The sequence below is a fragment of the Hemiscyllium ocellatum genome, chromosome 17 (assembly GCF_020745735.1).
Source record: "Hemiscyllium ocellatum isolate sHemOce1 chromosome 17, sHemOce1.pat.X.cur, whole genome shotgun sequence".
Taxonomy (NCBI): Eukaryota; Metazoa; Chordata; class Chondrichthyes; order Orectolobiformes; family Hemiscylliidae; genus Hemiscyllium; species Hemiscyllium ocellatum.
The window spans coordinates 62,449,835-62,465,944 of NC_083417.1; the positions used below are offsets into that span (position 1 = coordinate 62,449,835).

At 38.9% G+C, this 16,110-nt stretch overlaps 1 protein-coding gene across 2 annotated transcripts in view; it reads left to right on the forward strand.

Moving 5' to 3' along the window:
- csnk2a2b (casein kinase 2, alpha prime polypeptide b) overlaps positions 1 to 16,110 on the forward strand; it is a 65,104-nt gene that overhangs the window by 15,788 nt on the left and 33,206 nt on the right. For both annotated transcript variants that reach the window (XM_060838234.1, XM_060838235.1), the window contains exon 2: positions 7,409 to 7,520. In XM_060838234.1, the coding sequence (XP_060694217.1) occupies positions 7,409 to 7,520 (112 nt within the window). The remainder of the gene's footprint in view (positions 1 to 7,408; positions 7,521 to 16,110) is intronic.

Below are 16,110 nucleotides of genomic sequence, written 5' to 3' on the forward strand. Positions count from 1 at the left end.
CCTGTCAGTCACTGGGAGTGTCAGTGTTATTACAATGCAGTAAGGACACAGACATTTAATATCTTTCAAATTTGAAATAGAAATAACTATGTCCAAAGAAATTAAATTTCATCACTAAGAAGCAAACAAATAAATAACCTGAAGAGTGAATTAGAGTGAACTAGGTATAGCCAGATAAGAGGGAAAGAGATTGTATTGGAAAGGAGGAAAAGAGTCAAAATTAAAATACAAAATGTTACTGTGTTCAAATCTCAAAGGTGAATTTACACTTAATTGAATTAATGATTATTTTGTTAAAAATATACTTTTGGTGTTATGGCACAGCTCAACTACTGAGGTAAGTTTTAATTTTGGTTTACTTAACAAATCCAGCATATTCTGTAATAAAAGTAGCAGGGAGCTTAAGGGTGAGCTGCAGGTTTTGTGACAGACAGCAGAATGGTATAACTCTGACATTATAGCTCTTGACAGCTCGTGGAACATTTCTTCAGTTGAATTTGCTGACTGGTCAATAACAACAACATGTTCTGTGAGCAGGATTTGAACTGTACATTATGAACTGGAACCTGGTGAATATTTGCTTATTCATGGTTTTTCTTTGAATTTCGATCCATGGCTTGGTCTGTCAAAACAGAAATGTTGACAGTCTTGGTTGCTAAAGACTGAGGTCACTTGAAAGTGATGCAAGGAATGGTTGCTATTCGTAAACAAAGCTGCTGGGAAGTTGTTGTGAATAAGAGGGTTCCAACATGACACTCAGCAATCATGAAGGTTATAATTGTTACTAATCAATTTTTTTTTAAAAGTCAAGGCCACTCATTTACTACTTATTATCCAGTAAGCTATTTCAAAAATGACTGATTTTTAAAAAAATCAACATTGCTGGGTTTGGGTAGTTGATCAGTGGTAGCAGTCTAACTTGCACAGTTCCTTTGCAACAGTAACAAAGTGGTGTACTGTTGCTGGTGTCATAGTTCTAATGAAATGTTGAATCAAGGACCTTTCTGTAGATGAGTGGTATAATTTTGAAGAAGAGTAACTTGTTCTCCCTGGAATAAAGCTGTTGAAAGGGGGAGAAGTACAATGGGGTCATAAGGGAATGTCAGGGAAAGGCTAAGGGAGGTTAGCAATCAAAGGCGCAGTGAATCAAAAGAGGAAAGGAATGATGGTTATAAAGAAGACTCAGTGTCAATTCAGAATAGGTTCTGAGGATATTTTTTTAAACAGCAAGAAAAAGCACAGAAAACAAGAAACAGGTGCTGGGTGGGAGAAGAGGAGGGAAGTGTTCAAATGGAGGAAAGAATTCATGGTCGGAAGTTATAGAACTTAATGTTGAATCCAGAAGGCTGTAAAGTGCCTATCTAAGAATTAAGATGTTATTTCTTTAGCTTGAATTGACTTCACTGGAATGCTGCATCAGACCTAGGACTGAAATGTGAGCATAAATACATAGGTGCACTGAAGTGGCAAATGACTGAAAATTGGGGGTCATGCTTGCTGATCAAAAAGTTGTAAAGTGGTTATTTAAACTGTATTTGCACTCTCCAGTGTAAAGAAAGTGGGATTGAGTGTGGACCAAGTTAAAAGTTATATAAGTAAATTTCTACCTCGTATAGAAGTGGAGTGGTTGAGGCCATGAACAGTAAGGAGAGAGAAGGTATAGGAACAAGTCTTGTATACAGAGATTACATGGAAAGGTATTGATGGGAGGGAGGAGGTAGTGGTGTGGAGGCTGAGGCTTGGGCATGATGGAGGAATGGGCTCAGGTGCTGTAGGACAAACAATTGCTACAGAGTACTGAAGGGGGAAGGGAAGATGTTTGGCAAATTGCTGAAGGTGGCAGAATTGGCAGATGATCCTTTGAAAGCCAAGGGTGGTGGATGGCAAATGAGAATAAGATGAGTGCTGTGGTGTTCAGGGTGGGAAGTGCTGTATAAAAGTGAAAGAGGAAGTGTAGGAAATGGGTTGGATGTGGCTGTGGGGTGGAGATGGAGAGATTTGAGGGAAAGGAAGGCCTGTCAAAGCATCTTTGTGGAATGAAGCATATCACAGATGTACTGCACATCTGTGAAAGTGAAACTGATGTCCTTGCTGATGTCCTGGTCAATATTTATAGCTTAAGTGGCAGCTTCAAACATATTAACCCATCATTGATACATCACTGCTTGTGGGAGCTTGCTTGCCATGTTTCCTACAATGACAATGGTAACCATACCGCAAAGGTCCTCTCTTTTGGATAAGAAGTGGATTGGGATGTTCTGAGATTGTCAAAGGCATTGTATAAATACAAGTTTGTTTCCTTTTTGTAGTGGACATATTCATATGAAAAGACATATTTTTTGGATACTGCTACACTCAAACTGAAGGATGCTTTTCAACCTTTTTAAAAAAAAATGTCTGAACAAATATCTTTCAGACTTTAAATGGAAGTTTCTTCGAGGAATAAATGAACTTTTTTAGGAATCTGTGTGCTTGACACTGCAGACTTCTAATGTGAACACACTGTCCTGTATCACAGAAAATTTGTTCTGGGGGATTATTGTGTTGTCTAGTTGCTGCCACTTTATTACTGTGATCTGCTTTCCTGACCTGGCTCTAGAGACTGTACTGTCGCACACAAATGGAGTTGATATGATATCCTATATGATTCCTATCTGATCCTGGTCCATGTGTGATTGGTGTTGGAGGTCTCTACTCATACTTGATCTCTTTGAAGAGACAGTAAATGCAGTGGAACCTCTATCATCCAGCACTTGTCTGGCAAGATTGCAAGGTTCCGATGCTTGGCTAAACTGTTGTGGCATTCCATTATCCCAACATACTCCCCGCCCGTGTTGTTTGGATAATCGAGCTTCCTCCACAGAGTGTAAGTGAGGCAGAATCTCAATTGGAGTAATATTACACCTTCCAGTAGTGGATGAATGCATCATTCGACAATGTCTTATTAATACTCCTTCATGAACTTTTAAGTTGTTTAAGTTTACATTGAGACCATATATTACTATTATTTCTGAGATTAGAAGATTGTGGAAGTTACACTTAGCTATTAAAGCAGGTGAGAAAGGAAATCCACAGTTACAGCTCTGTTGGTGTAACTTGTTCAAAAATTATTTCTGTGTTAATAAAAATGAGGTGACTGAACACCTTGAACATTTATAGCTGATTAGAGAACCAGCATGGATTTGTAAAGAATAGTCATGTCTGACAAATCTAATTACATTTTTTGGAGAGAGATGGGAAATATCTAGGATTTCTTTTAATGTGGATTTCCAGAAGGCGTTTGATAAAAATCCTCACTGAGGGCTGTTAGTTGATTTTGAAGTTGATAGAATTGAAGGACAATTAGTAGCCAATTATCTCAGCATTCTGATTTGAATAGAGATAATTGACAAACTCTGGAAGGATGGGACTAGTGGTTTCCTACAAGTTTGTGCTGTATTTTAAGTTTTTATCATGTTTATGCATTAGTTGGATTATGGGGTAGAATGTCACATAGCTGAATTTGTCGTGAGTTTTTCAAAATCGTGGGATGCAGGCATTGCAGGTTGGGCCAGCATTTATTGTCCATCCTTAATTGCCCTTAAGGCAGTGGTGAGCTGGTTTCTTGAGTCACTGCAGTCCATGTGGCGTGCACTCAGTGCTGTTAATGGCTTCCTGGATTTTGACCCAGGGCAGTGAAGGGATGGTGATACAGTTCCAAGTCAAGCTGATCTGTGGCTTGAATGGGAACTTGCTCGTGGTTGTGTTACGATGTATTTGCTGCCCTTAGCCTTCTAGGTGGCTGAGTTTGAGGGTTTGGAAAGTGCTGTCCAAGGAGCCTTAGTGAGAAATTGTAAGCTAGAAGGCCTAGATTAAGTCTCACTTGCGCCAGTGGTATCAAAACATCTGAGCATTTTGATTAGAAGTATCTGTTCTGAGGAACTGAGGACTGTTGTGGTGCATTGGTCGTGTTTCTACCTCTGAACCAAGAAGTTAAAGTTCAAGTCTCTCATGCTTCATTGGTATGTAATAATATCTTTTGATCGGGTTGATTTTTTTAAAAAAACTACCCTAAGAAACTTCTGCAGTAATATCCAGGGACTGAAATGAATGACTGGCAGCATCCACAGCCATGTTGTTCCCTGTGAACTTTGACTCCAGATTTTCTACTGATTCCCATTGACTCAAGTTTGTCAGTGCTCCTAGATGCCACACTTGGTCGAATTCTGCCTTGTTGAGGGTAGTCACTGCATCTCACTTCTAGAGTTCAGCTCTCTTTCATGTTTGGACCAAGGCTGTGTAAGGTAGTCAGTGAATTTTGCTAAATACTGCATCATAATACTGTTGACAATATCTTTTACCACATTTGTGCTAATTATTGCGAGTAGAATGAGAAAATTAGCCAGTTGGATTTGTTCTGCTTTGTGTCCACGACAACACTGGGCACTTTTTCACGTAGTTAGGTAGATGCCAATATGCAGCTGCAGTGAAATAGCTTAGCTAGGGGTGCAACTGTTTGTGGTGCACAAGTCTTCATTATTATTGCCAGAATTTTGTCAAGGCCAATTGCTTTTGCAGTATCCAATACTTTCAGCCATTTTTTTCAAAAAAGTAGAGTGAATCAAATTGTTTGAAGACTAGCATTTGTAATTTTGGGGACCTCAGGAGGAGGCAGCAGTGCATGTCCACTTGGCTCTTCCGGATTAGTCTTGACTTGTGAACTGGTATGCTGGGCACTCTGAACATTGCAGCCTATTCTAGCGAGTTATTAAATTTTCCACTTCCATTCATTGTGGCAGGTTTACAGAACTTTTGATACGATCCCTGAGTGATGGTATTGCTATACTATCTAACCCAGTAGATGTGAGCCTAAAACTATGGATCTGCTGATAGATGATGTGGGCAAAATTATGCCAAATGGATTTCAGTGTTGGCAGATGTGAAATAATCCACTTTGGACTTAAAACAAAATATGACAAAGTACTTCTAAAATGGTGAAGAAGCAGAAAATAGTGGCAGTCCAAAGAGATTTGTGGTCCCAAAGTTATAGGTCAATAAAATGTCATGAACAGGTACAGAAACTAATCATGGCTAATTTAATAGCCTTTCTGTCTGAAGGATAGAAGTCATGCTTTGGCTTCATAATGTTCTGGTTACACCATACTTGGAATGCTACATTTATTCCGTGCACAATGCCACCTTAGGAAGCTTGCATTGTCCTTTGAGGGAGTACAGTGTAAATTTTCCAGAAGTGTACTTGAGACACCAAAAGTTGCACATCATGGATACATTAAGGGATGTAGCTCCTAGAAGTTGGAAGGCTGTGTCGATTTAACTCCGATTTACACCATACTGGATCAGATGACGTGATTGAAGTGGAATTATTTTTCATGTTTAGGTTTAGGGGATATAGTCTAAAATTTGGAACCACACATTTCTGAACAAAAATTGAGAAACACTTCCACATAAGGATAGTAACTATGAATTTGTCTTTTGTAAGTGGATTTACGCAAAATCAACTGGAAATTTTAAAAATCTGTGATTGAGGATTTTTGGGATCCATAAGGAAATAGGGTAAAGGTAGGTATATAGTTATATAAAGCAGCCAAAATCCATTTGAATGGTGCAACAGCCTAGAGTGCTAACTGTGTCCTGTTCCAGTTCTGTACTCAGGAACTTTACGCAAAATTTTGTTCAAGATGCAAAGTGATGTTCAGCCTTTTTCTTAGAGAAACTTAAATAAGATCAGTTATAAGTTTAATACATTATCTCTATATAGATGCCAAAATTTGCTAAGTGCTGTGTCAATCTTTACGATGTAAATGTTAAAAACAAAACTACAGTTTGCTTCCTGTGGCTTATTGCATCTGAATTTCATCACTTGGTTTTTTTTTCAAGAATATCGAGACAGGTTTACTTTTAATTTTCTGCTTAGTATGCTGTGAGAGTTGCATTGTTCTGCCTAGAAGAAATGTGTGTGACTCAACTAGTGTAATTCCTGAATTTTGCACTCATTATGTTATGTAGAACTGAAATGTTTTGAACTCTGAACTTGCAAATCAAGCACTTATTGGGAAAGCTCATTTGCATCGAAGACAATTTTGGTACTATAGTGTGTCATCTGAATGCATTAAATTTTAAGAACTTTGTGGCTACATAAAGACAGGAATTAAGTTGACGAGATGTGTACAGAAAAAAACTAGCATGGTCCTTGGCTCAACAAAAAAAGGCCAACAGCAGAGAAAGGGCTTTGTCTGATTTAAACTGGGTACTGTTTTAGGATTAGGGAGTGTAGGCATTGCTCTAGTTTCTAATTTTATGAGTGAATATCCTTCAGCATCCATAAGCACTGTATTCTCAGTGCACTGGAGTTTTCGCTACACTACAGAAAATAGTGGGCTTCACACTCCTGAAACTGGATCCTCAAGTAATTGAATTAGGTACCTTTGAGTGTGCAAGCATTAGCTTCCCCAGATATAATTATGTGTAAAGAGGGAATAAGTTTGGCCAAGGTGGAGAATGGAGTTAACTACCCCTTCCCAAAGCATATTGTGTTTGGACACTGCTCAGAACTGTAAAGGTTGGGGCAATAGGCAGTTTGCAGTGGGTTACAAACTTAGCTGTATAAGCAGTTCTTTGGTTGCATTCTTGTTTTGAAAGATTGTGCTTTAGATTGTCCCCTATTCGTCAGTGGCGTTACCCCTAATTTGTGTTGATGAAACGCAGAATGACCTGTATAAATAAAGGGCAGAATCGACTTCTCAGTTTTTGAAAGATTGTGATATTTGCTTTCATAAGTAATGCCTGTGATTTGAAGTAAGAATTGTCTTGTCACTTGAAAATTGGAGAGGTGGCTGGCAGGAAATGGAATGAAGGACTGGAGGTGCAAAGCAGGAAAATGTGACTGAAATATTTTGTATGCGGTGGATAAGTATTAATGTGCGTTGGTTGAATCCATTTCCGGTTCTGTGCTGCAATTTCATGTGTAGATAAATTAGGACTGTCCTGCACGTACATACGTATATCCATAATATGTAAATATATCTCATGCTTCAGATACAAGTATTGCATGCTTTCACAAATTCTCTATTTGGTTTTCAGCAAGTGCAAGGTTTATGTATCTTATTGCAACTCCTTGAGGTATTTGTCGATATGGTGCAGAAAGAGGCCTGATTTAAATAGTTCTTTACATGTTGGAGCAGACTGTGAGATAACTTGAATTCCTTGCTGGAGTGGAAACAGTGCCAATGATGTAGGGTGTTGAATGCTTAGAGGAAGGATGCAGGTTGCAGTTTGTTTTCACAAAAAGCACATGGCAAGTAGTTCTTGAGTACGGAGTCTTTAGCTTTGACTCATCAATCATGAATAGGAACTGTCAAATGCACAGGTTTGATGAATAAAATCTGTTTACCTTTTTGCTTTGCCACAGTAACCAGGATGATTACCAGTTGGTGCGAAAACTTGGCCGTGGGAAGTACAGTGAAGTATTCGAGGCTATTAACATAACAAACAATGAAAAAACAGTAGTCAAAATACTGAAAGTGAGTATGTTTTTTTTTCTGTTCAGCTTCTCATGGTCTGTGCTCTGCATGTAGGCTCAGTAATGCGTTGTAGTCAATATTAGGCACAGTGTGAGCATTTCAGTATCATTTTGCATCTACTGTACCCATATAAATCAATCACTATAGCCTGATAGTCATACAGCACAGAAACAGACCCTTCAATCTGACTCATCCGTGCCAACCAGATGTCCCAATCTGACCTAGACCCATTTGCCAGCTTTTGGCCCACATCACTCTTAAACCATTCCTATATCTTTCAGATGCCTTTTAAATGTTGTAATCATACCCTCTTCCTCCCACCACCACCTCTGGTAGCTCCATTCCATACACTCACTGCCCTCTGTGTGAAAACACTATCACTCATGTCCTTTTAAAATCTTTCCCCTCTCATCTTAAGCCTATGTCCTCCTATTTTGGACTTGCCCAACCTTGGGGAAAAAAAACTTTGACTATTCACCCTATCCATGTACCTCATGATTTTGTACATATATCAGCCTTTGTGTTCCAGGGAAAGAAAGAAGTCCCTGTCTTTTCAGCTTCTCCCTATAACTCAAACCCTCCAATCACAGCAATATCCTTGTCAATCTTTTCTGCGCCCTCTCAATTTTTACAACATCCTTGCTATAGAAGGGCAATCAGAATTGTAGTTCATATTCAAAACATGCTCTCACCAATGTACTGTACAACCTCAACGTGACACCCACTCCTATACCCAATGACCAAGTGTGCCAAAAACTGCCTTCACCCCACCCTGTCTACCTGCAATTCCACTTTCAGGGAATTAAGCACCTGCACTCTGAGGTCTCTTTGTTTGGCAACACTCGCCAGAGCCCTATATAAGTCCTACCTGGTTTGCCTTACAGTTTGCAATGTGTGCAATGCAATAAAGCATATTTTTGATGACGACTATAATAGTTTTGTTGCTACTTTGTGTTCAGCCTGTTGACTATCACTGTAAAGACTTGTGACTAATGCCAGTTGGATACTGAAGAGTGTTAGCTGCCCATGGAGATGTCCCATAGTGAATAGTTGACTATTTCAGGAGAAAAGATTCAGAAATACAATTCTGGGTTACAGAACAAATGTGGAGTGCCATTGGGTTACACTGCATGTAGTGTAGCAGTTTAATTGCAATCTCCACAGGTAGCCCTGTAAATTGGCAAACCACTGAACCATTTGACAATTCTAATGATTAGGCTAACAATTAAATGAAAGATCATAGGAAAAGGGTAAAGCTGCTTATTTTTGATTAGTCAAAATGTTATGAACTGAAACTTGTATTGCCGGTTTCTCCTTTTCATTTTTATTTTCTTGGCATTTTCTGGCTTTTCATCTGTGCAATGAACTCAGTGTGATCTCTTGGATTTTAGAAGTACATGATTTAATTGAACCAGCTCCATAGGGGGTGTCTGTAGCACCACGAAAATGTCAGGTATAGATGAACTTGAAAAGATGGGAAGGATTTGTTACAGTATTTGAAAGACTTGTTTTCAACTAAATCAATTCTTGAAATCTCTTTCAGAGTATGGAGGAAAATGTGGCATTTGGAGTCATTTGTATTTTGTCAGTTTATCAAATTTACATTTTTTGCATACTCAAAGTCTGCAGGCAAAGGTTAAACTTCTGTAAAATCAACAAAATCGGTGGTCAATCGAATTTAAGAAGCAACTGTCTGCGATAAATGTAGCATAGCTAAATCGTTTCACAGGTTGGCGCAACATTGAGGGCTGAAGGGCCTGTACTGCGCTGTAATGTTCTATGTTCTAAATGGGAGCCAGTTACAAGGTTGTTCTATAATTATGCATTATTAGTATATGCTGTTCTGTCAAAGCTGGTAGAATATCAACCATCTGTTTCTAAGAAAGTTTTGGGAGCATTTATCACACTTCAGGCAACAGAATTCCACCATCACACTTTATATAATACACCAGTGATTCACAACTGAATATAACTTTTAACAAGGGCACAGACACCCAACTGTTATCCCAGTTGTTGCGATAATGAGGTGAGATACCATGCATCTGCTAATCTAGAGAAACCTCTAACAGATGCAGGTATAATCAAAACATTTAAAAGACGTTTCGGCAGGTTTGAAGAGGAAAGGTTCAGAGGGATGTGGGCCGAATGCAGGCAAATAGGTTAGTTTAGTTTGGGAAATTTGGGCAGTGTGGATGAGTTGAACTTAAAGGTCTGTTTTCCATGCTGTATAACTTTAACAGTAAGTTGTCTTTAATTGACCTCAACGTTCACTGACATAATTTCCAGAAAAGTATTTCACTAGTGGCCTTAAGGGGACTGAATAGATGATTGGTGCAATAATTTTCCTGCTTCTCAGATGTTGCGTGACCTGCTATGCTTTTCGAACACCACTCTAATTTAGACTCTGATTTCCAGCATCTGCAGTCCTCGCTTTTGCCTAGATTCTTGGTGCAAGCCCATCACTTACTTTGATTTGTTTACTTGTGTGTGTGAAAGCTGTTTTTTTCAGGGTAAAGTTACCCTCTTTATGTATTTGTATTTCATCCCTTCCTTTTGTGAACGGTCCTGCATTTGTTATCCATGATTGAAAGGTTAAGTGGAATTGAATGTTGTATAGAGTCATAGAGATGTACAGCGCGGAAACAGACCCTTCGGTCTAACTCGCCCATGCCGACCAGATACCCGGCCCATATCCCTCCAAACCCTTTCTAGTCATATACCCATCCAGATGCCTTTAAAATATTGCAATTGTACCAGCCTCCACCACTTCCCCTGGCAGTTCGTTCCATACTCTACGTGGAAAAAGTTGCCCCTTAGGTCTCCTCAATATCTTTCCCCTCTCTTCATAAATCTATGCCCTCTAGTTCTGGACTCTCCAAAGCCCAGGCAAAAGACTTTGCCTGTTTATCCTATTCATGCCCCTCATGATTTTATAAATCTCTAAAAGGTCACTCCTCAGCCTCCAACACTCCAGGGAAAACAGCCCTAGCCTATTCAACCCCTCCTTAGAACTCAAATCCTCCAACCCTGGTAATATCCTTGTAAATCTTTTCTGAACCCTTTCAAGTTTCACAACATCTTTCTGCTATGTTTCATGATTACTTGGCATGTAATTGGAGTTGCAAAGTGGCTTAATCTATAAAAATAGATAGGTTACTCAGTTTGGGGCTTGCTAAGTGGAAATGTGTAATGTTTTAGAGCGTTGGAGGGAGAAATATGTCGCTGATATTTTCTGCATTAAGCTATGGACTAAGCCAATACATTGTGCAAAAGGAGGTTAGTGCAAGAAAAACAGTACTTTAATACTGATCAGAAGGAAATTTAATTTATATCTGCTTGCCGGACAGTACAAAAGACAGGTGATGCAGTTAATGGTGAGGAAATCTATCTTTGTTCTTGGAAACTCAGTTCACTATTAATGAGGGGGCTGGCATAAGAAGTATGGGAACAATATTAGTCCCTTGAATCTTTTCTACCATTCAGAGAAATCATGAATCATCTCAGTCCTAATTCCTTATACTGTACTCACCTTTGTGCTATATCCTTACTACCTTTGATTAACAAGCTAATAAGTTTTATTTACAAAAACAATTGCATGAGCAATAATTTATCATCCATGGAAGAAAGTTCCAAATATCTACAATTCTTGTGGGTAGAAGTGCTTGCTGACTCCCGTCCTGAAAAATACATTTCTGGTGTCCTTTCATCTCTCCAAACACAGATCGATTGTTGCACAGTTGCTGAGGAAACAATTGAGACTTGAAATGATAGCTCCCTGAAAGTGTTTACCTGGAGATCAGGTGTGTGACTGCACGTCTATAGCCAGGTTCACTATTTCTTGGTATTATATTGTATGATGTGTTTTAGTACTATGGGGAGGGAAAAGCTGATGGTAGACTATTTATGGTAAGTTTTGCTGCTAACCATTCTGTTTGTAAGGAACTCTTGGTAATTATTGTCTAAATTGGTGAGGTTTGAAACCACATTTTTTTCGTATCAAGTAGGAGGTCTGAAGCTGAGAGGTTGTTTCCTTCTTGGAAAAGTAGAGGACCAGAGAGCATAATCTCAGTGTAAGGGATTTCCGATTTAAAATTCGTTTTTCTGCTTCATCTCTACCTAACCAATCAGCACCCTCTCTGCAAGTGGCATAAAAAGGTGTCTCAGTTTTCAGTTTTTGTTTCTTGCTTCCTAATTCTGATGTATAAGATGAAAAACTTCACTTTCTTGTCTCCTTTTAGCAATGTTTAAGTTCTCTACTGCCGTGCTTTTGTTTCAGACAGATCAGGAGGAATCACCTCCAAGTGTAGTGAATCTGTGGAATTCTTCATGGAGGGCCTTTGAGGTCGTTGAGCATTTTCAAGGCTGAGACTTATTTTTAATCAGTGAGGGAATTAAGGGTTGACCAATCGGAATGGTAGGCAAGTAGTGTTGAGGGTTATTAGATCAGTCATTATCTCATTCAAGAGTGGAACAGATTTGATCAGCTGAATGGCATATTTCTCCTTCTGTCTTCTTGAGATCTCTTAGAATTGACGCATTCCAAGTTAATGGGCCCCTCTCTCTCAAAGTCCAGAAGATCAGAGTACTTCAGAATTGCACTGCTGACTCATTAACCTGGTGGCTCATGAGGGCTGCATTGCTTCCCACTTTGAGGCTTGCTTTGCATGTTCTTATCCAAGTGTATAGGTTGGTCTTGGACTAGGATCTCAAAGCTCTTTTGCTGTTATATCGACTGTTTTTAACTGTTCAAACATTTGTATGGATCTCTTGGTAACTCACTTAGTCTGTCGAGTATGACAATGGGTTTACTGCAATTTAGACATCCAGCTGACCAGTGTAACAGGTTCTGATAATTGTGAGGTGACTTAAAGACATACAAGATGATCAGAGGATTAGATAGGGTGGACATTGAGAGCCTTTTTCCTTGGATAGTGATGGCTAGCACGAGGGGGCACAGCTTTGCATTGAGAGGGGATAGATGTAGGACAGATGTCGGAGGTAGGTTCTTTACTCAAGAGTATTAAGGGCCGGAAGGCCCTACCTGCAACAGTAGTGGACTCGCCAACTTTAAGGGCATTTAAATTGTCATTGGATAAACATATGGATGGTAATGGAATAGTGTAGGTTAGATGGGCTTCAGATTGATTTCACAGGTCAGTGCAACATCAAGGGTCGAAGGGTCTGTACTGCACTGTTCTATGTTCTAACTGTAAGATCCTAACTAAGGAAGCAACTTATCTTTATGACATTTTCACATGCTGACAGTTACTCTGAGTGTACGTAGTCATTAAGAGACGTTCAAATTGTCTCTTCATGCCATTACAAACATTTATAACTCTCCTTTGGCTACAGTTTGACTGCTGTGGTGACAATATTCCAGCAGAAAATAAGAATTCGAGTCATTCTAATGTGTGGAAGTTGGGGTTCCTGGAGTTTTAATTTTAGGGTGTATTTCTAACTAGTTTGACTTGCAACAACATTGTCACTTTTTCACTTGTAGCTAGTTCAAAATCTGGATCTACCTACACCACCTAGATGGTAATCGTTCAGGGGGTGCTCGCCAGGGAAGAGGGGGACTAAGCTAGGGAATAAATGCTGGCTTTGTCAGTGATGCCCACATTCTAGGATAGAATACATTTTAAAAATTAACCCAATATTTATCTTGGGGAAATCTTTGGAATCATTATTAGGGAAGTAGTAGCAGGAGATTAGAGAATACTAATATAATTAAAATTTACCGTGGTTTTATGAAAGGTCATTATTTGATAGAGTTTCAGATGTATAAGCTTTCTTAGAGAATAGATACAGGGGACTTGGGTGGAGTTTTGCATTTGATAAGATGTGACATTACTGCGCAAGTTCAGAGCTCATGACATTAGGATGGTATATTAACACGAAAAGGATTGGTTAATTAATTAACGAGACTTACAAGAGAGATACCACAGAAATCAGTGCTGGGTCCTCAATGATTTATAATCTATTTAATGTGGATGAAGATATAGTGTATAATATTCAAATTTGTTAATCATGCAAATGTAAGAAGTAAGTTGAGCAAGTCTGCAATTTAATCTACGGAAGCATACAGGTAAGTTAAGTGAGTGGGCAAAAAATTGGCACATGTCTTATAATGTAGATGAATAATATTGGTCTGTTTCATCGGAAGAATCAAAAAGCAGAATTTGATTTAAGTGGAGATAAAGCACAAAATACCGCAGTATTGAGGAGTCTGGTTAAATCACAAAGTTAACATGTTAGTACAGTAATCAGGAACACACATGAAGTTTTATTCCTGACAGTAATGGGGATGGAGATTAAAAAAGAGAGAATTCTTGCTACGTCTGCGTGCAGTGATGGTGAGACCACACCTAGACTCTGTGCAATTTTTGTTTCCTTACTTTGTCCATGTATTGGAGGCAATGCAGTGGATGTTGAAGGGGGTAATTTCTAGACAAAATTAATTATCTTGTAAGAAAAGATGGGCAGATTGGCCATATACTTAGTGGCGTTTAAAAGGATACAGGCTGATCTTATTGAAGCAATGGGAAGGGTTTGACAGGATAAATATTGAATGTCCCCCTTATGGGGGAGTCTTGAATTGGAGAGCACAGTTCCAAAGTAAGGAATCTTCTGTTTAACCCAAATGAGGCGAAGCTTAGATCATAAGACATATAATAAGAGGACATTTGATCCATCAAGTCTTTTCTGCTATTCAGTGAGAATGGTTGATCTAATAATCCTCAAGCAACCTTGCTTTTTCCCCATAATTCTGGATTCCCTTACTAATTTAAAAATGTCTGTCAGCCTTGATTGTACTTAGCATCTGCAGCTCTCTGTGGTAAAGGATATCATAGACTCATTGCCTCATAAGGAAAAAGAAATCCTCCTCCTCTTGTAAATGGGATAACACTTTCAGAACAGGAACAAGCTTTCAACAAGCCCCCAGAACGAATGTTTTCTTTCCAGAAGGTTGCCCCTCATTCTTCCAAACTTGAACATGCGCAGGTCCATTCTGTTCAACTTCTCATTAGAAAATCTCTGTACCCAGGATCAACCTTTTAAACCTACACTGGATTGCCTCCAATGTCACTATATATTTCTTTAGATTAGAAGGTCAGCTTCTTTACTATGCATTGTTAATCTTTGGAATTTTCTTCATTACAGAAGAGTGGAGGCAGAGTCGATGAATTCTTGAATGCTAGGTTAGATAAATACTTGATTCACAAAGGTTCAACATAATAGAGGCAGGCAGTAGAATTCTATCCATAATTAGATCAGTTGTGAGCTTATTCGTCAGCAGAGCAAGATTGAGAGGCAAAACAGCCTATTTCCCATATATCTTATGTTGAGATATTTTTTGATTGTTAAATGAACTGCATTTGCCATTCACACTTCACCTTTCCACCTTCAACTTTCTTTGGGGTTTTACACTGGAACCTAGTGCGATGAAGAATGTTTTAGTCAAGCACCGTTCACAGGAGAATCGGGACCTGCCCGGACACATTAATACAGCATAGAACAATGGAACATAGAGCAGTACAGTGCAGAACAGGCCCTTCAGCCTTCGATGTTGCGCTGACCTGTGAACTAATCTAAGCCCATTCTCCTGTGCAATCCCATCATGATCCATGTGCTTATCCAAGGATTGTTTAAATCTTCCAAAGTGTCTATTTTCTTTATCAATCCGGTTAAAGAATTTTCACTGAGCAGTGAAGTCTGAACGAGGAGGTATAAAATAGAATATTTAATTTGATTTGGAATCCATATACAGAAATTAAAACTAAATCTAAATAGTTCCAAGGACTCAACACTCTGGGTGTGTACATTTCTTGGTCCTAGACGGCCAACCTCTTGTGCCATTCATAGTTACTTAAATTGGAATTGACCAGCCCTGATTATGCAGGAGTGTTATATCCGTCACTTCAGTAAAGCATGTCTTTTTTTTTGTCTACAACATTCTAAGGCAACTCTCATAGCCACATAGTTCTGATGAAGAGTCATTGGACTTAACATTAACTCAGCTTTCTCTCCGCAGATGCTGCCAGACCTGCTGATTTTCACCAGCAATTTCTGGTTTTGTTTCTGACACCATGTCCTGATTCCACATTTAATTGCATATGCAGCATCACTTATGTTTGTGTGCTGTGAATTTTAATAGCTGAACATTGGCAAGAGTGGCAGGGAAGCTAGCAAAAATCGAGACTGTTGCTTTCAGTCTTGCTTTTAGTCATCAGATTCTCCCCGGAATTTGGAAAATACATGATGCAATATGAGCTAGATTTTCAGCACATCTGAAGAGATCTTCACACTTTTCTCAAAGTTGATCCATTCTAACCTTTATTTAAAATAGAGGATTTTTAAGTCAAGTTCATACATTTTTGAATTAACAGCTTTTGTTTTGTCTAATTTCTGGCTTAATGTTTTTGAAATGCAGTTGATGAAATTGCAAGCTGCCTCTGTCATTCTGGAAACTACCTAATGATGCATGAGCAGTGTTGATGACTTGAGTTTCGATTTATATTTAAACTCAGTTGACTTCCTTTGATATAGTGATGTCTTGCATCTGGCCATTTAGCAATGCATTTGTAGCATT